This window comes from Trachinotus anak, unplaced genomic scaffold (genome assembly GCF_046630095.1).
Source record: "Trachinotus anak isolate AG129_WGS33_773 ecotype Australia unplaced genomic scaffold, CSIRO_AGI_Tana_v1 ptg000007l, whole genome shotgun sequence".
NCBI lineage: Eukaryota > Metazoa > Chordata > Actinopteri > Carangiformes > Carangidae > Trachinotus > Trachinotus anak.
This window is the reverse complement of record NW_027273858.1, coordinates 15,479,257-15,505,547: the sequence shown is the minus strand read 5'-3', so window position 1 is coordinate 15,505,547 and position 26,291 is coordinate 15,479,257. Positions and strand designations below refer to the sequence as shown.

General features: G+C 41.4%; 1 protein-coding gene across 14 annotated transcripts in view; it reads right to left on the bottom strand.

Moving 5' to 3' along the window:
- The window catches only part of LOC139623071 (neurexin-1a-like), a 246,287-nt gene that overhangs the window by 66,985 nt on the left and 153,011 nt on the right, over positions 1-26,291 (bottom strand). For all 14 annotated transcript variants that reach the window (XM_071480930.1, XM_071480931.1, XM_071480936.1 and 11 more), the window contains one exon: positions 16,882-17,063. In XM_071480930.1, the coding sequence (XP_071337031.1) occupies positions 16,882-17,063 (182 nt within the window). The remainder of the gene's footprint in view (positions 1-16,881; positions 17,064-26,291) is intronic.

Below are 26,291 nucleotides of genomic sequence, written 5' to 3'. Positions count from 1 at the left end.
AACCTTCACCATTCGACAAGAAGTTAGAAGTGCATTTTTGTAAATCTGCCCAGCAGATCAAAGTGCTGCCATGTTCTAATGGCTGCCACCCACCCACCAGCCTCTCCTGTGGAAGAGCATCATCAGCAGAGTGCGTCTAAGAAGAGCCAAGACAGCCTGATTAATCTTCTAATAGTTCCACAGAGATAAAGACAGATACTGTCGACGCGAAGACGGAGAAGGGAAGAGACAGAGAAAGCTGCCACTCAGCTGCAGCATCACACTGGATGTTCCAGCAGAGGAGAAAGTGGAAAGAAGAAAAGCAATCTGGAGAGCTGATGAAAATGACTAGGTTTTGTCTTTGTTGTGACTCTTACACATTTGAGCCTTTGAAACGACGAGGCTCCTCTGTAAGATGGCTGCCTCGCCGCGGCATCATCTCCTGCCCTCCTGTCTCTCTTTGACAAACTCCTCAGTCCGCTTGACAGCATGATAATAACTGTCACACGGATTCCATAAATATGTGAAATAAAGCCCGGCATACAAGATAAAAGGAGTTACAGCCCACTCTGTTCTGAAGAAGGGACGGACACGTCTGCAATGGAGACTGTCATCTGTGAGAAGTTGGCCGAATTCAGACTGCAGACAAATTCGAAGAATGAGCGTGCATGCTAAGACTGACAATTTCACAATTCACTGGAAGATGGAGCCACCACCTGAGTGCAGCTTGTTTGAACACAATGGATATGATGAGTGTTAAATCCTTTGCATTCACCTGAGTGAAGCAAAACATGATGTGTGTTCTTCTTTTCCACAAAAAAAAAAAAAAAACACAAAAAACAACAACAAAAAAAAACACCTGGAGAACACCTTGTAATCCTTTCAGATTAAAACGGCTGATTTGACAAAGAGTTCCTTTTAGTGGAAAAATTACAAACTGAATTCACAATCATCACTGCAGGTGCGTCCGCAAGCGCTTCCTGTCCATCTTGCACACTTGAGGGAATATCACTTATGCAGAGGCCTCAGGCAATAAATATGCAAATGCATTACACAACATAAGCACCTTCACCAAATCACAGTGTGACTGTGTGCAGAGACAAGGTATATGAACAGAAGACTATGAAAAATAACTGCTTGGGAAACGTGCGCTTTGGTAGCACTTATAATAATAAATGTGATTATATTGGGCACATGGAAAATAGGCATTATGCTTGTTTATAAACCCTGCATTACCATAATCGTTTCTCTAGCTTGTGTTGGACATCACCCATTATTATACTGTGGCGATGTGACAGAGAATACATTGACTTGATATCCCAGCTCCTCCTCTGGCGCCTTGTGGTCGGAGATAGTGACAAGAGGAAGAATGGGATAGGCTGAGATTAAAGACTAGAGCAGCTATCAGGTAGGCCTTTTCTTTTTTCTAAACGGTGTAGGTGTTGGTGCTGGGCCTGACATATGGCAAGATTTTTGTAGAATCCTCCCACGTTTTTCAAAAGCAAATTTAGGAGTCCAGAAATTACTATGCATAACTAGATGTGGGAGCTCCTGAGCAATGAACACAATATCACAACAGCCAAAGTGGGCTACGTGTTTTGTTTGCAAGTTCTCACTTGCAAGTGCGCGTTGCTTTAAACGTAGCAGCTGCTGTGACCTGTCCTAGTGTGGACCTGAGCAGGTCAGAACATACTTCATTCAGTGCCTGTAGTCAGGAGTAAGATGTGCTTATTTGTCCCGGAGCACCACTTTATCTCTTCCTGTCGTAATTTCTTTGCGTTTCCAGAGCACCAGAGCAGAGAAAATTATGCCTGCACAGAATCAGTCGTGTTGTATTTGGTGCAGGTTCCAGTGTCAGCACCTAAGCTGTCAAACAGCACTAAATGACTGCTCTTTCTCCATAATGACCACCCAGTCAACACTCGCGCTGTTTGGATCCCGGTGTCAGGACCCGACACGGCTGATGCAGTAGAATCATTTCTCCATTTACAGCAAATTTTGATAATTCTGAGCACTGCTCGCTTTGGCAACCAATTATCACTGTACTCTCACAGTAAGTGGTACCACCTGGGTTAGAACAACATTATGAGCGGAGTGCAGTATTTTCTATAAGCACGACATCAGTCACAAAACATTCACAGCCTGAGTGCAGCATCGCAGCCGAGTGTGGCTGAGAACTTGGAGGAACAATGATCAAAGTGCACGCTGGACTTTTGATTCCTAAATCAAGCTTTGGGTTTAACTTACTGCCTGTCCCGCTCAAGGCAGGAGTATGGAGTGCTGTATTGAAAGGTCCCTCTACCTGACAAACTGGCAAACTGTTATGAGTGACTGTCGGCTTTTCCGTTTGTCTATGACAGCGTCTGTCTTCATTCAGCGCCCTTAAATTGGCTTCGGAACCGATTGGAAATGGTTCTTTTATTATACACCTCCCATAACTCCCCCTCTCATCAAAGCCAGGCCATCTTTTATTTGGAAGATGACGTTTCCATTAGGGTCTGCCAACCTCTTACTGCTGCTGTGTGAGTTGTGGTGCTGGGGGAGTGCTGGGGCATTGTTAACCAACACAACAACAACAACAGGATCTCACTGGCTGGGGCGTGCACAAGCCTTGGTCGTGGCGAGGCAGTTCATCAGATGACTGCTCACCCAGAACACACACAGGAGCGAGCACATAGACACACACGGTGTCTCTCTACCTCTCCCGCCCTCTTTTACTCTCTTTCTCTCTCAATCTTACGCACACAAACACAAAAATTCACAGATCTGACAAAGTCAGACAACAGAGATGCAGAAAAAGACAGAACTTGGCCAAGGGGAGTGTGTCTGTCAGCTCTTCCTCACCCGCTTCAGTGTTTCATCAAAGGTATGAGAGGCCCATAAGGTTCAGCCGCCAATCTGGCAACACTTTCAGTCCCCAAACACAGAACTGGGGTTCTTTCAAGCACTGAAGCCCGGTGGCTCCCTCCCATCTATTTCACTGTCTCCATTAACTTCAGCTCTAGAAGCAGCTCACGTTAGCAGTCAGCCCTTGGTTTTAGAAACCAGGATTGTTTCAAAGCACCAGGATACACAGACAGACAGAGCGAGGGCACTTTTTGCTCTCTCCCACATTTTGAAGCTGTGTGTTGACCAGGCCCGGTGACATTGTTGGTGCTAATGAGGACATGGCTGTGCCCGGTGTGTTTGGGTCAGCAGAGACATACGCTGTAGTCCCACTCTGGGAGTTTTAATTAGATCTACATTATCAGACTGTCTGTCCACACTGGCCCTATCAGCTACTGTGTGGATGCATCATAAATCATCAGTCTAAGTGATTGCTGAAGATCTGTATTCGACACAAAGCATTTCATCCACATAAGACGAATATTCAACCCTCACATTTGTAAAAGTGAAATTTCCTCCTCTAGTTAATCTTCCCACACTCCTACTTATTTTCTCTTGTTTTCATTTCCCCCTCTCCATTTTCTTCCTCTCCTGCCCTTCTCTAGATTTCTCGAGGTGGACGGAGTAAAACAGCCTTTCCTCCATCATGATCTCATCAGGCCCAACTCCTTGACCTTTGTGCTTTGCTGTAAATGTCAGCTTTCTTTATGAGGCCTGTGATGAGTTTATTGAACAATTCACACTCACTGACACACACAAGGGCGCACACACACACACACACACACACACACACACACACACACACACACACATGTTCACACCACACATGCATGCGCACGGTGCCATGAGATCTGTCCTTCACAGCCAACTATAACTCTGATTTCTAGGTGTCTACTGAAAATTCATGGTCCTCAGCGCTGGCAGGCAGCTGGCCGCCATCCTCAACAGAACCACCAGGAATAAATCAAGATTTCATGGGAAATGAAATGGCTTCCTGCAGAGCCTTATAGACCTGCCAGGCTTTACTTGAAGGTCTGTTCTGTAACTGTAGTCATTCTAAAACTTAAACAAGCACCCATTATCAAAATGGAAAATGTTATGTAATAAACTACACTGGGCAGTTAAGTGTTATAAAGTCCTTCCATATTGTTTGTGTCTCCTATACTTAGTGTGAATCAGAATGGGCTAAGAATGTGTCATAAAAATTAGGCCAACACAACTCTTGCCGTATGCCAGAGTACTGATCTGATCTCAGGCCGTTCCTGACTCAGCTTTCTTCCGAAGCTGTGGTTTATAACAGGGGGAGTGATCAGGCCAGGGTGCCAAGCACCACTGCCATCATGATGAATGGTGTGCATTAGAAGTGTCTGGATTTCTATGTCCAGGCTGGCCTGCAACTCTAGCAAGTGGAGCACAGAGCCGAGGGAGAGAAGAGGAAGCAGGTAGAACACAGTCTTCCAAAGCACTTCGTTTTTAATCTTCTTGTCACTGTCGTTATTGACTGGAACACAGCCCATTTGAATAAAGACCGATGTCGTGTCTGTGGACTGTGCCTCATCCCCCACGGCGGGTGTCTGCACAGACTTAGATCTTGCATGCATGCCTGATCTATCTCTTAAAAATGAGACGAAGCAGAAAAAACTCACACATAACTGAATAACTCTCAACAGTGAGGAGGACAAACACACACACACTCATACAAGCATACATATCTCTGAGTGTCTAAGGGCCATACAGGCAACAACAAATGGCCACGGAGGTTCTGAAGACCAGGCTGTACCTGACAACCTGTCAGTAGTTTTCCCAATACGCAGAAGACACAGAAACAGAATATCTAAGTAGGACGGACATGAGCTCATGTGAGTGTGTATGTGTGCTTGTATCCTTTTCCAGACTTAATCCTACCACATCCCTCATTTCATCTTATCCTCCTCATCCCCCTGTGCCACTGCCAACATCAGGCTTTTCCTTGTTTGGACCCTTACACAGTCTTTATCTTTTCAGTTTTATCCTTTTCACATTCCTCCAACTTATCTTCTGTCTTTCCTTCCTTCATTGTCTTTGGGCTTTTATCAGTCATCTTGCAGGGGAAGGTAATAAAAGGCTAAGACATTGAAGGAGCCTTGCTCTGCTTTGTCATTTTGTTCTCTTGCACCCTCCTTTTTGTCTTTTATTTTTGTTTGTGGCAGCAGACCTTATCAGGGAGATGGGCGTGAGATAAAGCCTGTGCGGTTCTTTGTGGTGAAATAATACGACAGGCCGATAAGACCTCGTGGGTGACTAGTTCACTGCTGCTTCTCTCCTCCCGACACTGCCTTTCCTTGCTAGGAGGTCCCCTGTGGGGCCTAGAGATATCAAACCTTTCTGTCAGGTTCCACCTTGTGTCAACTCTCCACCTTTGACAAATTGCACGTTAATGTTCACTTGTACAGTTTCAAAGCTTAAATTATCTATATGAATAACCTGATTTTACATGTAATTGTGTTTACCCACTGCAAGGTCTGCAACCATTTACACCTGGTATTAATATGGGTGATCGGGTTGCAATCAGATAGTGCCTGACCACATAAAAGTAAAGGTATAAATGCACCCAAGACGAATTGAGGAGGGATTCTGATCTGATCGGCCAGACAACCTCAGCACATACAACAACCACATGAGCATAAACTCATGTAGTTGACCAGTAAGGTAGCAGCTAGGCAGCTAGCAGCCATTAGCCAGTAAACACATTCAGCAGCATAGAAGTCCTCAACTATGGATGTTATTCAAGAAACTGGTGGATGGAGCAAGCAAACACAATAATGCAGCTTCACAGATGGTTTCTTCTTCTTCTGTCTTTTTTTCAGTTTTTGTTGTTTTTTTTGGACCCAAATGAGAGGAGGGTGTGACATGAGCTGGACAGAGCAATCACATCTCAGTGTGAACACTGGAGACACATATCAATGCCTGGTGTAGATGTAATCAGGTCAAAATCATATCTAGATACAAGGTACAAGCAGTTTGATGCAAGGTGTTAATGGCATCTGTGATGCCTCCTGCTGCCGTCGACACCAGCAATTTTGTTTACCTTTTTATCACATAAATTGTACAAACAAACATCCCCACAGACATATTAGACGTCTGCACACAATAAAAAGGGCTACAAGTTATTTCAGGACAGACACAAAACTTTTGCCTGCCATCTGTTTTACAACTGATGGAGTCACAGGTTCATGGCTCATGCCATTACTTTTGCCTCTAATCTACAGCACCTATTAAGATTTCATGAAGTGGTAATGATTATACAGTTACTTCCAGCTTGGAAATACCATAATAATGGCTGTGACGACTAAGGTTTGTGAGTTTATGGGGTGGATGTTTATGGATTAAAAAACAAACACACACAGACTGGCTGACTGGCTGCCATCGATTTGTGTTGCTATTGACTAAAGGAAGGTGGTGGGCGACACTGCCGCTCAATAGCAGTTACATTTTCATATAAATAACAGTGGCTTTCTGGCCTGTAATTGCCTCAGAAATGACTACACAGATGAAGGAGTTGGCAAAGAGGGGCACAGTATTGATAAAAAAGGTGTTTTTTTCAGGCTATGGACAATTAAAGAGCATGTTCTAATTTTATTTGAGGAGGTTTGACTACACTTCATTACAAACATGTCTCAATTTTCCCCAGAGGTAAAGTACAAAGCAGATGAAGCAATAAGCAGCACCTGCATAAACTATAGTAACCCTCAGCTATGCAACATGCACTGTAGATGTTTTTGGTTTAAACCTGATCAGACATTATGATGCTTCAGCGTTGAAGGGAGATTAAAACTTTGACATTGTGTGTTAAGCTCAGCCTGGATCCAACAGAGACACTGAATTCCCACAACAATTTTCTACATCTTTTATAGCAGCTCCTTGTCAGACACAAGGCTATTTCCCAAAATGCACTGGTGAACTAAAGAGTTAAGGAGAAGCAGATACCTCAAGCATAACTGATTTATTAGGCCAACTGAAGGGAGGAGACGAACAGAAGAAAATGAATTAGGCCTCACATGCACTTTTAATTACTGTTGTCAAGGTGTTTGCTTTGCCCTTCTGGGAAAAGCAAACCCAACCATCACTCATTCCAGCTACTTAGAAGACCCACTGAATGAGCTATAAAGTTTAACACCTTTTCTACGGTGCAACATTTACTGCAACATAAACAAAACTCAACCGTCTCCCTGCAAACATCTCTCTTCCCTCGTGAGATAAGACACGCTGCATGGCTGATAAACTGCGCAGAATGAGGCCACAGATCCGGGGGCGCTCTTCTCACCTCGTGCGCTTACCTGAGGGAAAGAAGAGGACAAAGGAACAACATGTGCCTGTCTGTTTGATCTCCCTGTATGAGGTGCACTGCACATACAGGCTGCTGACACGTCATGGACAGTTTGCTCTTGCGTGGACAGCACTGCTGGCCTTCACTTCACAGCTCTTATTATAGCGAAGCGGCAGGGAAATATTTTCATGCACACGTACTCTCAAACACACAAAAGCCTTTTCCTTTGATGAGGCAGCAGAATAAGCTATCTATGACCAGAGGCCCTGTAACAGTGCTTGGCTGCAATGTACCTCTGTTACAGCTGAGAGACAAGGCCCTGGCCAGACACTTTTACCTAAGAGCAATAACAATGAAGAAAATACACAAGTCTTGCTCTATTTAACTCAAATGTCAAGTGCTGCCCGGTGTATAATTGGAGTTAGAGTCTCTGTTCCTCAGTCGGACCTGAGTAATATTGACTGGTAGCTATTGAGGATATAGGGAGGGTCACTAAATCCATTATTCATAAACTGGGGACAAGAGGAGGTTGAGTGTTTCTGCTGACAATGTGGTTGCCCTCCCAGAAGCCTGAGACATTTTAAAAGCGGATACAGTTCCCCAACCTCACCAACCCCAGTCAAGATTGGTTTCAGTTGTGCTGATTTCCATACGTCCATATGATATGTCTTGCCTCTCAATCTGTAGCTTCCTGCCTCTCATTTACTCTTAATGTTTTATGAGTTTGTGTGGTTTATTGGTGAAAGCAAACTGTAACAATAGAGCATCATTTTCTTGTTCCTGGCAGATACAATAAGATATCATCTTAAGTAAAATAAAACAAGAAAAAAATAAAAAAATAAAAAAATAAAAAATTCAATAAAATACAATAAATCAGAGACTAAATTTTACTGGGTTAGACCACCAGCAGCATACACCAATTCACCCACTGTGGCATGCTACAAAATGTTTCCACAGCAGCACATAATTAAAAACAGCATGCTTGTATGTGCATTATATTTTAAACAGGCTTGGATGGAAAGCACAAGGGGATGGAGATGAGAGTAGTGCCGCAGTGAAAAAGGTAATTAAGTTGACCAGAACAAGGCGAGCTGTCTGTTTAATATTTCATGCAACCCCATGCAAAGCACTGTGGAAACCATCAACAGGGCACCAACAACAATTATGGAATAATTAGCTGAGAAGCACCCTGGAAGATTTTTCTTTGCCAGGGATATATGTGAGTAATTGTATAGTAATTTGACTTGGCCGGGTCCAAATTGCTCTATGATCAACACCAGCAGGGCGACGTGACGTACAGTCTATGTTTAGTTGTGTCTTTGAAAGTACAGACACAAACATATATGTGTGTTTTTATGTTGGGTTTTTCAGGAAAAAACACTCCCCTTTTGTTTTTAAGTAAAACTGAAGTTTGAAGTCTTCTCAGTTTTCATGTAAAGAAATTAGTTTCCCATGGAAGTTGTTGTCAACATCTGTGGTTATAGCTCTGTAGGGCCTGCGTTAAATTAAAACAAGATGTTATAGACCATTAGTGATAAAGCCTGTTCCTTAATAAGATGCAGCATTTTGAAGAACTTGTGCTAGAAGTTTCTATTCAAATTTAATTTTAAGCTAGCAAGCTACGAAAGAGCTACCCAGAAAGTTGAAGCTTGTTAGCCTAGCTCCCTATCCTTAGCTCTGATATCCACCATATGTTACTTTTCATTTATTTTATTTTAACACCTGCACACTCAGTGTTGTCTTCTTCTAAAATTATAAAAATGTGTGTATATATGTGTATATCGTTCCATGATTCGAATGACAACATGGAGTAACTAACGTGCAGGGTCATGGAGTAACATGGGGAGTTCTTAAATCAAAGACGGAGCTAACGCTAACAGCATCAGCCCCCTAGCTGGTTAACTGCCTGTGTTGTTACTGAAAATGAAGAGCAGTCTGTTTTTACCATCTACCCACAATTACCAGTAAACTGTCATTCACAACCAAAAATGCATGATGCCTGGAGAACAAAGACACACACAAGTTTGCACAACATCGTTGTGGACATGGGACATTACATTCATTATGGAAAGCCACAACACACACACACACACACACACACACATTAATTGTTGGTAACTGAAAAGTGGACTCAATAAGCGCATGAGTCAGTTACCAAGGAGACATGTAACCATTTCTTTAAAAAATGATTTTTAATTTTAGCTCAGCTTTAATTACCTTATGCATGTTTACCCTTTATTCCCTGATATTGCACTTTGTTGAAACTCACGAGATATAGTTGAGAAATAAGACAAGGTGTACAGAGTGAATCTGGAGAATATGTGCTCCATATGTGTTTGTTGGGAGACGATGTACTTCTGCTCACTGTAGTGGAGCGAGAAAGAGTGAGACTATTTTTATCCCTCCCTGAGGCCTGGGGCAGCTGTGTCAAAAGTCAACAACTATAGTGACTCCATGCTGCGCCGCCTCAGTCCCGAGCGCGCACAAACATGGTCTCTCCTCCAAATACAAACCCACATATGCAGAGACACACTGAGATTTGACTTTTAGTATTACATACATGAGATTACAAACTTCTTAAAATGGGAAGGTGAACGAGGCAAAACAGGCTGAACGGTTTTTGCAGGCTGAGCCAATACTAACTAAATCCATCCTTTGCACTGTAATAACAAATAGAATGTCAATGCTTTTAACCTTGTAACCCAGGGAAAAAGCAAACATGCCTCACAGTGTAACATTGACGATGAAATCAAATTTACCCCATGTTAGCCATGGCAATATTGCTCTGTATGAGGCAAACCCATAACGTATTGATGTACAGCTTTGAGAATGACAAGCTGTACTCACTGTGATTTGTTACACTAATAAAAGGGAAGACACATTATTGTCCTGCCCTCTCAAATACACATTCGCACACATCGTCCTCTCTCTCCCTCTCAAACACACACACACACACACACACACACACACAGATCCTCATTCCTCTTCATGGACCACTTGGCTTTGTAGTGGCAAAGAGCTTGAACAAATTGAGAAATGATTGGAATTGAAAGATGAGTAATGGTGATTCTAGCGCTGTCCCTTCTCAATATGGAGATGATGAGATTTGATTCTTTGAGGTCAGGTACATCATCCGAGCCGAGTGGCTGCTCTGTCTATGACTAAAAGAGGTAAGAGGCCATTCACTCTCACATACAGGCTTTTGCCACAATCGGTCACAGCTGACATAAAATCAATGCTATATTTACCAGTGCCATTAACATACTATTACCACCATTCATTGCCACTTAAACAATTTCAGCTCATAATCTGTATCTTAGCCATAAGAAGAGCATGGGGATATACTAAAGGGGAGTATTGTCTCCTCCCCATTCATGTTTGTGTGACTGAATCAACACTGTGGGACTAAATGAGGTCAGTGAAGCTCCCTCATTCAATTCCTTCACTGCTGTGTCCTCATCATGGTCAGCTATTAACTCACCATTACAGTGCCATTAGCCCAGCTTTGCCACATACTGCACTGCAGACTGCCAAACACACTAACTAGCAAATGGCAGTTCTGGTTTCACTGATACTCGAGAGAAACGAGGAGAAAGCAGGGAAATGGCATCTGGTTGTGAATTTAAATGTGGCGGAGCTGGCTATAGAGCAGAGAGGTTTGTTAATATGCATCGTTGACACAAATTCAGCAATGATTACTAGTATTCTCTCTTTGATTAATTGATCCCACAATAGGAGAGAGAGAGAGAGAGAGAGAGAGAGAGAGAGAGAGAGAGACAGAGAGAGAGACAGGGGAATATCAAATTTTCATTACAGCTCTTCATTAATGCAAGACTGAGTAAAACTAGAAAAACAAAGTGTTCAATTAGAAGAAAAATAAATAATACACTTGGGCACCTTCCCATCCACGACATTCCTCTGATGATCCTTAAATTACACACTCTGCTGATTATAGACCTTTTTGATGAAAGTGGAGAAGGTTCCACAACTCCAGCTGTCTTAAGATATCGTCCCAGAGAGCTGGGAGGGGGGAAACTCCAGAAGTAAGAGTGACTTGTGTCAGCACAAACCACAGATAGTCAAATCACTTGTGAGATGGATGTGTTTACTTCTACCCTTCTGTTCATTAGAGCGTGACAGTTCAGTGATGAATAATCTCATGGGGAGCAAATCCCTGTTTGGACACTGTTTCTTTAATACCAAAAAAAAAAAAAAAAAAAACCCTCAGCTCATCTTTTCTGTCAGGCCTAATATATCTTATGTAAAGTTGCAGGGGAACACTGTATACATGTGAAAAGCTGAACATCTGTAACTTTCAAAATCTGTAACACTTTTCTTAGTTTGAATCATTTGGTTTTTATCACTCTACCACTGAGAACCATGATCACTGCCTGGTTTGTCTTCCATTTCCTCTGATGCATGATTGATTTCCAGCAAAGTAAACAGAGATGTGATATTGCAGTTTCAAATTGGAAATAACATGCTCTCTTTAGGTTTTCAACCTGTTTAAAATGCATATCATCACCATGGCACTAAAAAACAACATCCCAGCCCTATACTGGGACTGTTACCATAGCAACAGAAAAAAGTAGGTTTCCAAACTGTGAGGTGACAACTGTTCAAACACAACCATAACACCCAACAAATAAAAAAAAATGATTTTAAAATGTTCAGTTGGAGATGGAATCAAACACTTTATCTGCGCCCACACACATGTTAACATTTGTTTTTGTTTTTTTCCTGCATTACTTTTCTATTTATAGTAGATATAAACATACTAGTAATAATAATTTGGTATCTGATTGATATGCCTTGGCTGAGCAAGCAGTGCAGGAAAGCTGTACACCATTGAACCTTGAGGGTCTGTTGTATGTCTGTGTGCAGAGCATGAGAGGTAATTACCAGGCCTGAGACCTTAACAGGAGTGCGTGAGAATAAGATGCTTTCCCTGGGATGGTGTTTTAATAGGAGTATTGGGGATAGCGTGACACGAGCTCTCTCCTGAGACCTGCAGCACCTCTCCCAGGTAACAATCTTACCTGTAGCAGCAAATCAGCGCATGCGATATTCACTTAATGAAGCACGCTATTGTGCATAATCAGAGCTCCAACAGTAAGGTGAACTGCAAAAACACATAAAAGATGACATTTTCTTACTCGGAAGTGGAGATACTCAGACCGTGGGGTTGGTAGTCTCTCTTCTCAAGCCATTTTACATGATTAATAGTGTAGAGAGCAGGAGTTGAAACTGCAATTAAAGGTGCCTTCCATCAAAAAAAGAACCCTGTTCCTGGTAGTCAGCTAAAGGAAGACCGAGGGGAGCAATGCTCCACAAGAGAAGTCATTATTTCTCCACCATCCTCTCTGCTCTATGGAATACATTAACTTCACAGTGTCGCTGTGTCTAAGCCAGAGTGCCTTCAATGCTTGTTTTTTTAAAGGGATGCATGCAATTAGAAGTAGGGAAAGAATAAAGTGCTTCGAATAGTCCATAACACAGAGATTGAGATGAAGCACAAAACAAGCTCAGTGGGCCCCTGGGGGCCCTGCCTGAGACTGAGGAGAGCCTCTGATAGTCACTGTCACCGCTGCACATTGACAACAAGAAAGGAAGAAAACAACTGTGAAGCTTCCATTTCAGAATAAATGGCTTCCTAAAAATGTACAGATGGATTTTCGATAACAGACATCCGCCATTGTTTGTGCAGAAAAATAAATAATACTTCCTTTGAGGGGGATAAAATATCTTAACAGCATCAAAGGAAAATCTACTTTAATATTCTGTGCAGACATTACATAGACAAATGTATTAGCATGTTTTACAGAGAAGGTGCTGCACACCCACGTCTTATAAACTTGGTTCCCATTCTTCCTCTGTATGGATTACCCTGCTGCACCGATGAACTAAGGATCATTACATCCATAATTCCCTGTTTTGCATAATGTCATTGTGAATATTTCCCTGGACTTGACTTTCAGCTACAGTGCAATTAATTATATATACGAACATACTTTGTCAGGGCACACTACCATGTACAGACAAGTCTTATATCCTTGTGGGATACTTGTTCAAGTAGCCTCATGAATATGCTTCACCTAAGAAAAAGTGAAAGCGATTGTGGAGAACCATAATTGGAGAAAAGGCAGAAGCATTATTATGGATCTAGTCCTGCTTCCATGTGCGCTACAGTAATGAGCCTGAGGAAAGTGATTGTCGTACATTTGATGGTTCGCTGACTTCACAGTCATTGTCTTTATCTGCGACAGAAAGGAGAGGCGGGGGGAAGGATCACAATTCCTTTGAGGTGCATTTAAATCATGGTCTCAACATATTACTCAGAAAATTCCCTCTTGAGAGTGTGAGCTGAGATGGCGTCCTTCAAGCCCCGCTGGGTTTCCTGTCATCATGAAATGGGAGCAGGAGATTAGGGGGGTAAGGGATGTAGAGGATGAAGAAGGAGGGAGGTAAATACTGAAATCTGGTCTAATCCCATCTCATACAGCTGAAGATACACTCCTTCTAAGACATTTGTGCTCAGAGCTGAGGTTACTGAAAGGAATGAGGGGAATACCATTGGGAATCAGCCGTATAATAAATTGTTTGCAAAGTATGCATCTCTGAATATTCAATAATGGAAATCAACAGTCTGTCACACTCACTTAATATAGTTACTTTAGGAAATAAGAAGATTTGGCTATTATGGGTGAAACTAACTAGTTCCCAACACAATGTTATAGCAAATTAGGCCACAGAGTGATTATATTATAATATTATTCCATGTGATGGTACGATCCACTAAGGGTACAGTTCAACCAAACAAGGTTTTCGCAGGTGACTGGCTGAGTGCTGCTATTCTTGCATAAAAAACGCATCAAAGTGGCAATTTTGCACACCTCATTGTGTTTAATGGAGTGCTGTAAAACACGTCCTTTCCGGTGTAATTAATGAAGAGAAGACAGAAGCGTGAAACACATATCTAGAGGGTTTATATCATAAGTATTCCAATTTCATAATATATTGTGATTTAATTTTCTGCTATTCTTCCATTTGGCTGCAGCACACAGCTTAGAAAATATCTCTTCTGACAATTCAATGTTACAGTCAGTTACACTTCGTTGAAATACTTTAAAAATAATGGCAGTTTTATTATATTTATATTATTTAATTTTTATTTGACAGAATATTTTAATTTGGTGCTTCATTTGTAATTGCTCCAACTTTATAATGGACAGAACCACAATCTTGTAATGCACTTTCAGCTACGGTTATTTGTGTATCTTCATCTTCACGTTCATATGTCTCTCCTCTCTCTTTAAAACTCCCTTTTTCTCTTACGCTTCTCTCATTTTCTAATGAAATGCAACATTTCACAAAGCCCCCCAGATTAATGTGTGGAAATAAATAAATTAGCGGAAGCATTCAGAGCAACCGCTGATGCAAGAGGAGAGGGGATTCTCACAACCCACTGCCCCTGCTGTAAGAACATGCCTTATCAACACTTTCTCCCTGTAAAATGTCAATGGACTGCTACGCATTTCATCAACAAGGCTATGCATGCGTCCGCTGTAAGATGCACGATCTCTTAACCTTGTTATTCCATGCGAGACTCCCCGCTCTCACCTCACCTGTCTGTGCAGCCCGGGTCTTTCACCTCTAACATTCAGCACTAGTACAAACTAAAGCCCAGCATGCAGGCTGAGACCGTCCTCTTAAGAGATTGTTCCATTAAGATATTACCTGCGCATTTCCTCAGCAAACCTCTCTTTGTGTATTGGCTCCAGTCCAAGACAGAGAAATGTTGTTATGTATATATGCTACAGCTGCAGTGCACCAGGTGCACAGTGATTCCAGGGATTCACATTTACTCTCTCTCTTGTCACAAGGGTGTGGGTGACAATTAACTACATGACATTTAAATGAATTGTAAAAGGTTGCGAACTGTTCAGAAATAAGTTAGCAAGTCTGTGCGGTGTACAAGCCAGTGAGTAAATGTGGCTATTAATTCAGCACTGCATTGGACTGAGCTACCTAGCAAAAGCCCTGGTGTGCCATTTTATTTAAGAAAAAAAAAAGGGAGCTCCGTCTATGTAAAACGTTGGAGAGGACATGTTTCATCACACATGAAAATAGTGTATAAAGGAAATCTCGCCTGATTGATCCTTGTTCAGGTGTTTCATGCAGGTGGAAAGGAGCCCAGAAAGCAGCAGAATGCACAAGGATCTCAGAACATTTACACATCTGAGTGAGCACATCTGTCCTTTTACAATCATATTCCAATTTATGTTCTTTTGAACATCTTGTTTGTGTCCCTTTGTGGCATTTGCTGACGAACGCTGCACGAAAAATGTTGTACCATTTTAGATTGGCTGGTTACTACTCGATTAAAACTAGGGGCTAAAAATCACTTTGATTGGCCTGGAGGCTTGGGGAGAGAAAAAACAAACAAAAAACACTGGCAAAAAAAGCAGCTCCACGCAGAGCAAGTATGGAGGTGTCTCATAAGAACAACATCACGACTGCTATCTGTCCTCAGGACAGGCCTGCTTATGTCACTACGCGCTTACTGTATGTGTGAATCTCGGTGTGTGGGCAGCTGGGGTTGAGGCAAACTTCAAGACCAATTTCATGTTTGTATGTGTGTGTGTTTGCTAGTCTGTAGCTTTCCTGTGTGTGTGCGTGTGTGTGCGTGTGTGTGCAATGTTCCTGTATGCTCCTGGCTAGCATCAGTGTTGTTGTCAGTAAATGGGTGCTAGCGAGAGGAAGGTCATGTGGTAGCCAGCAGAAATTATGTCCAGGTCAAAGATGCACTGTATGGAACCAACCCTTATTACCACACCATTTCCCTCAGTTGCTGTTGTGTGCACACACAGCAGCTGTAACACAACAAGAGGAGGTGAACAAGCGTGGGCTCCTTTTTTTAACCACACGGAACACTGACGTACTTATTGACGCCATTTAATGGTGACTCCCTCCTTCTTTTGTGGTCATAGAATTCAACGCAGGTACCATCACCACTAGAGACCCTGAAAACTCGGCTTCCAATCTAATCATGTATTTTTCTTTAATATCAAATATTCACGACTAAATATGCAACAAAAGTTAGAAAAACATCTTTAAGCATTGTTTGTAAAGAGTTTAACCACCACCGACCAGCAGGCATGACGCTCGCCGCTGACGTCATTACATGTTGGTATTTGTTTGAATGTAGGTTGTGACGTTGGGTAACCAAAATTCAATATCAGGACAATGTCTTATGCCAACTTTAATTTGACAACATCAGCTAAACATCACAATGTCAGTTAGAGAATATTGGTATTTGACATCAACCCGATTTTCATTTCCAATTAAAATTTAATGTTGGTCTGACGTTCAAGTGGTTAGAGTCAAATGACTTTCTGATGTTATATTGACATCTGCTGCCAGGACGGGACTGTCATCAGATCCTGATTCAAATGCTCCTAAATCTGCAAGAAAATGATATAATCTTTTTCCAATTCAGCCCTGCCCACTTTAAATCAGTGAGAAAAGCACAGAGACAGACAAAAAAAAAAGAAATACAGAAATAACCAAAACTTTGGCAGAAAAAGTGTAGTTATCCCATCACTCATAGTAAGGAGCTGAGTGAGAAAATATGTTTCAGGGGCTTTAACCTAACGTACCGCTGGCACAGTGCATTACACAGTGTACTTGAAAGCATGTTCTTGACTTACGATGTGGAGCTTCAAGAAGTCTCCGAGACCAGAGGAGCTGTCCACCCTCACCAGGACAGCATCCTTCAGGTGCGTGCTGAAACCGATGGCTAGCCGGTCTGCCCTCGTGCTGGGACGGTCATTCGGCGGCCACGTGTATGTGATCAGTCCACCATCTCGCCCAAATATGTACGTTGTCCCCGCTGCAGAAAAGAAAAAGGAAAGAAAGATGATGTTAACAGTGTCTCCCCCCATTACAACCAGATGTGAACCGCTGACTGTCAACACAAACATTATTAACACAGCAAAGTCGGCATTGATGCTGTGTGTGTACAGGGCACCGTCAGCCTGGAGTGTTACATTGTGCTGAGTAATGACTTTGCAAAGCTCGGAGCAACACATCACTCTTGAACAGCTCTCAGCCCCGTCTGGGGGGTTTAAGTACACTCATGTCAATTCATGAGTCTGGGAAAATTCAACAGAAATTAGGGAAGCAGGTACCGCTTTCCTCATTATGCTGCACAATTACTCAGTTTTACTGCCACTGCCTGCTTCACCTCTAGAGGGAAGAGATACAAGTGACTTCGCAGTCATGTCCCCCGGTGCCCAGGTAACCAGCGTGGCAAAAGGGGCACCTCCCCATCTCTCTCGCTTCATTAGCAGCCTCAAAGGCAGACGCAGCAAGCAAGATTATTGACTGACTGGTCCAATTATGTCCTTCTTGTGACCTCCAAACCAGCTATTTCCTGTCTCGCTGCATTACCTCGTTGTTTCTAAAAGCTGTATGAAAGGTTTTAACATGACCTGGTAGATGGGAGAGCGGTTCTAATTACCCAGCTACTCAGTGAGAAGAAGCCTTGAGGCAGTTTGCCGGTGACCTAGTCAAAGTGATGGTTAGAAATAAGTTCTTCTCGACTAATGAAAGAAGTAGATTAAAAGTGGGGATAAGTTCATGTCTAAAGCCATGGTCTCAGGTACTGATGGTTGCCAACCGTCCAGCGCTTCACCATTTCAGAGCTGTCAGAGGCGTCTCAATCAAATAAGAGCCTATTTCTTTCCGATTGGAAACCCTCATTAGCAGCGTTTCAATTCATTTTTTCTAGGACACAGAGAAGTATGGTCATGGAAGAGGAAGCGTGTGTATGTGTGCGCAAGTGGGAACGAACGAGTATGTGATTGGGAAATAAATGTCTGTGAGAAAGCCTGAAAATGAATGCAGCTGTCAGATTAGCATAAAAACAGCTATCTTCATGAAAAATTAGACAAGGAGCTCTGCTAGTGTGTTATGCATTTACATGTGTGTGTGTGTGTGTGTGTGTGTGAGAGAGAGGGAGAAACAGAGAGCGCACAAGAGACAGAGTATGTTAATATTCATAGGGGCAGAGAGTTAAACAGCCTTAGCCTGAACAATAGATTATAAATCATTCTGACTGTAATTCCAATATTTTCTTGTAAACCAGTTCACAAGGATATAAAACTATCGATACATTTTGCATTTATTTATATATTTCCGTTGTTTTCTTCCCTCTGGCTTTTCTTCATAGTGTAGTGATTAAAGTGCGTTGCTCCAGTCTGAAGTTCCTTTTCCAATTTCATTCCCTTATTTCAGTCAATACACACTGTCAACCATTAGCTAAAAAGAATTGCATCATTAATTAACAATAATGTGATTAACAGATGATGTTGGGACATACAGATCCATGGTGGGATTTATTGTTTTCATAAAGCATAACTCGCATTTGTAAAACATAATGAAATAACACTGTAAGCATTCTTGTTCTCCTAATGGATAAAGCCTTATGAAGCTTGATGACTTCTACAAAGGAAAAGACATTATGTGTAATGTATTTGCGAGGCAGGCGTCATTTCTTTTTCATGAAGTCTGGCGGCTACTGCTGAAAACCCTTCTTGTTCCTCTAATGCATATCTGATGTTGGCCCCTTTACAGAGCAATCTCCAATTCGTGTAGCTCACGCTGGACTGTTGTCACTGTCTCCGAGTTTCCCCCCGAGCCACCAAACACTTGCTCCATGCTCCAGCTTATTATAATTAAGCTCTTTTAAACCATGTCAGTGTTGGAACTCACTGGGCCCTTAAGCGTCCATTTCCCGCTCTGTCTATTCATACAATTTGACACCCACTTTATCCCACTGACAGCTTATTTACTGTTGGTGACCTCCAAAAGAAAAAAAAAAACAAAAAAAAAACACTATCATAGAAAGATTGCTCATTTCTGTGGACTGGTGTGCAGATCTGGCTAGTGTCACCCTTAAGCTAAATGGATTGAACAGCATGACCCTCATGTCAAGGCACCAAGGGTCAACAGCGACTCTGTGACATGCAGATTATATAAATGGTTCCAAATCAGATTCAGGGAGTGCATATAATAATATGTGTGTGGAAGCAAACTGAACTCCATACAAGATTGTAAGAGTGGTGGAAAAAACTCCTTGAGGGACTGTTGAGGATTAAGATACATGGAGAAACATGGCTAATGCACACCTACACAGTTGTGCAGTGGCATGAAATCAGCAGACACGTGCCAGTGGAACTCCAGTGGTGGGAGTAATTATGCACTGGCTCCATATTTGTTATTTCTGCGCTCTCTTGGGATGCTGAGTCTGATATGGATCTGTTGTAGTCATTAGATACAGTAGTGTCCTGGAAATACTTGCCTGTTTGTTGTCTCTTTAATTTGACAAGAGTTTCAGTTTATTCCCTATTCACCCACTGTCTCATAAAAAAAAAAAAAAAAAAAAAAAAAACAAAAAAAAACGAAAGGACTGTATCTAGGTACAATGAGGGGGGTTGGAGACACAATACATCCCTACGAAACAGAAAGTAATTAAGATTTTCTTGCCTCACGTACTCCCACATGCATTTATATCTCCTACATTCATATGCATTTCCCCAGAGACGTCACAGTGCAGGAACGGGGAGGCAATGCGCTGTGAGCAAGTACTGCTAGGTCTTACTCAAGCCTATTACAGATGATCAGACCTGCAGGATGAACTCCTCAACCACAAGCCTTCCCCTGTAAAAGGATAATGAATTAATCTGCCCTCATGTTGGACTACATTGAGAGCTGGCTGCTCGCTGCTGTGTCAGTTAACATCAAAGAAGATAAACATTGGCAGATCAAACACTCTGCTTTCATTAAAAATGTAGCACCATCCCAGGAGTTCCCGTGCATTTGGCCAAATAGGTGTGTGGGATAGTAGACCGTAGGATAGCAAACATGGCCTGTATGTGTTAGAGCCCTCTTGGCACTTCTCAATGTCTCAATCTATTTCTGCTGCGGAGAAGCAGGCCTGTTAGCATTGTGTGTTAAATAGAAGGTGCAATGTAACATGAAGAGGAGCATAGGTGTGAGCAAAGGCTCTGCGCTTAGGATGTACAGACTGGGCGGCGTGTTTGACTATACAGCTCCGCTAAGGTCAGACCCGCAGACTGTCTTTCCTCTGACCTCCAGCACCGCCATCATAACGAGCCTCATATTACCACCTCTGCCGAGAAACTGGGGAGAAATCCAATCATAATTACATAGTTGTGATGGAAATATGAAAAGGAGAGATGACATTATGGATCTGCTTTCTGTCAGCACCTTGCAATTGCGTTGCTTTCTATTTGCTGCCAAGGATTCCCGTAATGACTGGTGTGCAAAAATAGATTACCCAAGATGTGGCATATAGTATGGCTTTTTGAAATTAACTTTTGATCATTTCTGTGAATCTTGTGAATGGAATTTCAAAGTAAAATAACCTCTTTTCTCAGTCGTGTCTTGTCTATATCCATATATCTTATAAATAGATATAAACATACGGTTTTCCAGGTTTACATTTAACTAATTTAACTTACACTGTATATCTTTACAATGAAAATGAGCTCGGTGAGGATAACATCTGTAACATCTGTGAAACACTTTCACTGTGACAGAAATATAGATGAACATTTACACAACTTCTACTGCTACATGTTGTACATCCCCAACCTATTAAAAAAGGACAAACCTATATTAAGGATAACATCATTTGGTTTTATCTTTGGTCTGTTCCATCCCTCTGGGAGGAGTACAATTAAAAGAAGCTTAATGATGTCTATTGGATTACCATTTCAGTTTCCAGAGAAATCATTACCACGATTTATGAGGACACTATTATCCAATCAAACACTATCGGTATCTGGTAAAGGAGCTATCTCCGATCAATGCTCCTGAAGATTTAGTGCCATGAGGGAAAATTGTGAGCCAGCATGATCAATTTTTTTTTTCTTCCCCCTGATCTACCTTTCCTCTATATTTTACTTTTGGGACAATTAAATGATCTGGTAGCTGAAGAGATGACGTGGTAAATAGAATATTCGGTTATGAGCAAACACGTTCAAACCCATAGCTAATTAAATGTCTTTTTAGCTGCATGTTCTAACTTGGCAGCGATTACAAAGCTGCGAATTACAGAGATGGTCGAGTAGGGGCACCGTTCACACAGCCTCAGTGTATGATTAAATGCTACTTCACACCCCATGATCCAAAATAATGATGCCAATACACTGACATCTATCTGTCTACAGTATATACAGTATAATCTCTGGATGCTTGTTATTCCACAGTATTGTTCCTCTCCAGGTTTCTCTGTCAGGATCATAATTACTCAATCCTTTTGTGACATGCACCAGCAATAATATAGGATGGATTTGATTATTTAAATATAAGTGGATTATATGTCTCAACTACAATGGTATTTTTCATGTTAGCCAGTCTTTCCCAGTAATTTCAACAGGTGAAAGAGTTGCAGGACACAGGATTCTCAAGTACATTTCATAATTATAGTTTACCTGTGTGTGTGTTTGTTACTGACTGATCTTGGAGGTTAAAAAAGAGAACCTAAGGCTTTGTTTCACAGTCACTTCCAATTACTTTTAATGACTGTAGAACCATGAATCACACCCTCCAAGCAGCTGTGCACATCACAACCAAGGACAGAAAGTGCTGTTGCATTCAAAAGTGGTCCAAAAAAACAAAAACAAAACATATGTAGGCTAATTCGATCAATTTTCATTCAATCAATTATCATTCACTTTCATTGCTGTCAATACAGTTATATATTGTGAAATATATAGTATTCATTTGTTCTATGTATATGAACCTATTCTCAAACCTTTCTGGTTTTCATTTCTGTACTGATTTTTTCTGCCCCTGCCTACACTAGTGACTCTTCCCTTGATCCTGTACCGTGACCACCTCTTTCATACAATTTATTTCTGATTTACTCTCCGGTTCTGCTGCTGTGAATGTGAAGCATGTACACCAAAAGATGTTTTCCCGGGAGGACTGCACTTCCCTGTCGGTGTACGGTGGGGCGGGGTCAGGGTTTGTCTTGTCTGGGCCTGCATGGCGGTCTGGCGAGACGCTGTGAACTTTACGGCTCCAAAATAAAAGGACAGGAGCTATGGTATGAAGCATCACCTTGGATCTTTGCTTGTCCTGTTCACTTTCTGAGTCCATGGCAAAGGTGATGTGCACCGCAGTTGTGTCCTGTGCTACTTAATCAAGTCATGTGTGCATGTACCGATACTACTCATAGGCTTACCAAGTCCTTTTGTGGATATGTAGGCCAATTTGACTTTGATGTAATTCCCTGAAGCAGGAAAAAAATAGCTTAATTTTTTTTCCACTCTGAGTATATCCACATGTGGCTGTACTATGAATGAGGAACAGGCTGGTGGATACACCTTTCCCATAGCTAGACATCTCCTGTCTAATGCCACTGAACCATTTCTTTCATGTAGCAAGGAAGCTCTTAGCACCAGAGCAGCACAGTAGCCTAATATCTTATCTCCTTCCAAGCTGATTAAATTTAAAGTGCCATATATTCGCTTGTGGCAATTTTGCACCTTTTCCACAAGGACACAAGTTCTCTCATTTTTGTGGTAGATCTCTTTTGTAGTGCTCTCTGCTGTGCATCAGAGTTGTCAGAGCACACTGCTTTCACTGGTGATGAAAACCACATCTACTGAAAATGTATTCTTCTGTATTGCCAACATTGCCATATTTGTACTATGACAAAATTCACACACTGTGTGTCAGAGTTTTTTTGCTGTGTTCACTGACTTACAAAAATAGAGCACCGAGTTATTTAGAATACCAAATGTAAGACTTCTGGATGAAAGAGGTCATCTCAAGACGGAAATTATTTAAATTATTTAAATAAAAATGTAACAACTTATTATTCCTATTTGTGAATTGAGCACAATATTGTCCTCAAACACTTATTTAAATTATTTAAATTATTTAAATGAAAATGTAACAACTTATTATTCCTATTTGTGAATTGAGCACAATATTGTCCTCAAACACTGTAATGTTTGATGTAGTCTGATCTCAAGTTTGTAACTTATGTTAATTTAGCTCACAGTATGGTTATGTAGGGTTGTTTTGTTTAACCTTTGTCAGCAACACCAAAATATCTTTTTTAGTTTTTGTTCTGAGTTGACTTCTGCAGTCTTTCCAGTGCTTTTATGGTGGGTTTACAGTACAGTACTTTTCCAAAAACCAACTTACTCTTGTAATTAATTGGAGTATTTTGAGTGTATATTTGTCTTGGCTTAGTCATTAAAAATGAGTCACAACGCTTAAAAAAAAGACCAAAAATCAGTCATATTAATTATTCTAAAGTGTTTTATGAATAATTTTCATGATTAAAGCAATTATGATGTTTCATGAAAATTTGAGGGCGAGACACTACAGGTAAAAACATGCCCTAGTCATTGTTGAGGTTTTGCACTATTTTGCTTCGGTAACATGTGTTCCTTCAAAAACAACTGAAAAGAAAATGTCCACACATTTTTTTCTAACATAAACCAAACTTTAGAGTTTTATTCATATACAAGGATTTTACAGAGGGGTTTGTTCAGATATCATTCATAGTATTTTGACTGTTGACAGTATTTTCTAATTTAGGGAGCGATAAGAAGAGCTATCTAAATGCCCCTCTGTAAAAACCTTTAACTCTAATATGTTGACAAAATGAACTTTGAATCTGGCTTCATCCAGTGCTCAGATTTCTGCTTTGGAAAGGTATGCAAATTGGTGCAAATTTAAATAGATAATGCCTCATTTGCATATTTGAGAATAACATTTCTGAAAACATCCAAAAAAATTCACCTGTAGTGTCTTGCCTTAAGAAAAAAGATACCTGCAGGAAAAAAAAATTGACCCTCCAGTCAAGTGTCACTTTTGCAGCTGATGTGGCCAAATGCTTTGACATGCGAGGTGATTAATTGCCTGTCACCTTTGACTGGCAGCCTTTTTGTGTTAGGATAATTAAATGCAGTGAACAACAACGGCTCTGAAAATATGAGTTGAGACCAATTGTGCTTCCAGTTGTTTGGAGTGGGCAGTTAGAGCACAGCCGCTGGTTCTCAGTCCTGTGGGTACAAATGAAGAAAATTCAGCTGGACAATAAAAACAAGAAACCGTGTTATAGTGGATACAGCTAGATCCCTATGCCCCCCCCCCCCCCCCCCCCCCCCCCCCCCCCGGCCCATTTCTATATTTGTTCATTGTTCTTCTGCAGTATGGCCAGGTCCTTTCAACAATTTAAACCTCGCTCTCAAGCTTTGCTGGTGGAAAAAGCCATTCTCTATCCTCAGCGGTGTGTGAGCAGCCCTTTGGGAGACTAAAAAGACTATGGATTGTTGACTTGTCTTAATCCTCAGCACAAACAACTGCCTCTCTTATAATGGGATAGGCCGTTAGAAGAGAACCAGCAGGCATGAGGAAAGGTTTCATCGCAGGTTGAAGCTGGAACAATCTTGCACAACATGGAACAGAAATGACAACAAAACAAACTTTCTATGTGGCCACTTACATTATACGTGAGGGGGCTCGGATTCCCTCAACAACATAGGATTGCAGTTTTGCGTGAGCATCTCTTCCATTTTATACATCATTTCAATCGCACTGTGCAGAACCAATACGTTTATTGTGTGAGAAAGGAGGGGAACTGGGCAATTTCACCAGCCAGTATACAACAGCTGCACCCATAACATAAACTACTGTATACTGCACACTCTGCCACATTCTGCTTTGCTTCCTTCAACGTTTCTTTCTCTTTTTTTTCTCCTTCGTTTTTTAAGTGATAAATCCTTCCTTCAGTCTTTATCAGAAGGCTGGAGCTGAGCGATTCTCTTTGCAGTCAGCAGAAAGCAGAGTGGACAGAGGTGCTAAATCAACCCAGAGCGCAGACTGCCTGCTTACTTTGTGTTGGCTTAATAAGTCTGGGCATATTGGCATATATACAGCACAGTCAATATAAACTTTTACACTTCATTGCCCAGAGACTTAATCTTCCACCAGCCGATAGGGTATTCAATTATATCCACTGTTTGAGACTGAGATATCATGAACACCTAAGATAGCACAGCATGCTCTATTTTAATGCTGAGTATTATCAGCAACAATTATGCCAAATGTAACGCTTTGTTGATAATAATCAGCAAAGTAACAGCATTTTTGACACTTAAAATTGTTTTGATAAATCATCAGAGGCACTAAGGCGAGATAAAAAACACAACTACATACAAAAAAAGGAAGAATCTGCAGGCGGTCACCCTTAGTCTTTAGGCTAGACGAGGCAAATATTGTAATTGGCCCATTTCCACAGTATTGTTTTAAAATCCAGTGACCTCCGAGCCTTAAGCTCTTTCTAATGAAGACAATCCGAGAGCAGCATTTCTGCATAGGACAGCTGACAGTGTCCAACCTGCCTTCATAAGCTGCAAAGGATTAACCCCCCCCCCCCCTTTCTGCTTTGCTAATTTGATGTAATTAAATTAAGTGGAGACTAAAAGTGGGGCATTGCTGCTTGCCCCCATGATTGGTCATCCCCATTAGAGGGTATAAGATGCCGACTCCAAAATCATAGGAACAACAAAACCTAATAAACACACAGAGAAACATAGGAGCACTTAAGTCAGACCTCACGGCGAGTACAGTACAAAATGACCACATCAAAGCGGAAGGAGGGAAGAAGAGAGGAAGGGAAACAGAGAGAGAGAGATAAGGATTTGTGATAGAAAATGGCTTGATTAGAAAAAGTCTTTTATAGATACCGCAACGGGCAATGGCAGAGACAGATTAGATCACTGTCACTGTATATTTGAAGTCTTTCTTAAGACAATACACATGTATTATACCAATAATCACCAATAAGATGGAACATCAGTAGTCTGAATTAGAGAAATCAAGTGGATATCTCCTGGTAGGGGTTGTGACTTTTTTTTTTTTACCAAATTCTGTGACCATATTAGGAATTTCAGCTATGTTGCTTCTGCAGATGTTTTTTTTTTTTTTTTTTTTTTTTTTAACCACACTTCCTCAGACACTTTATTTTGATTGGCACTGCAAAAAGTGGTTCTTCCACCGTATTTAG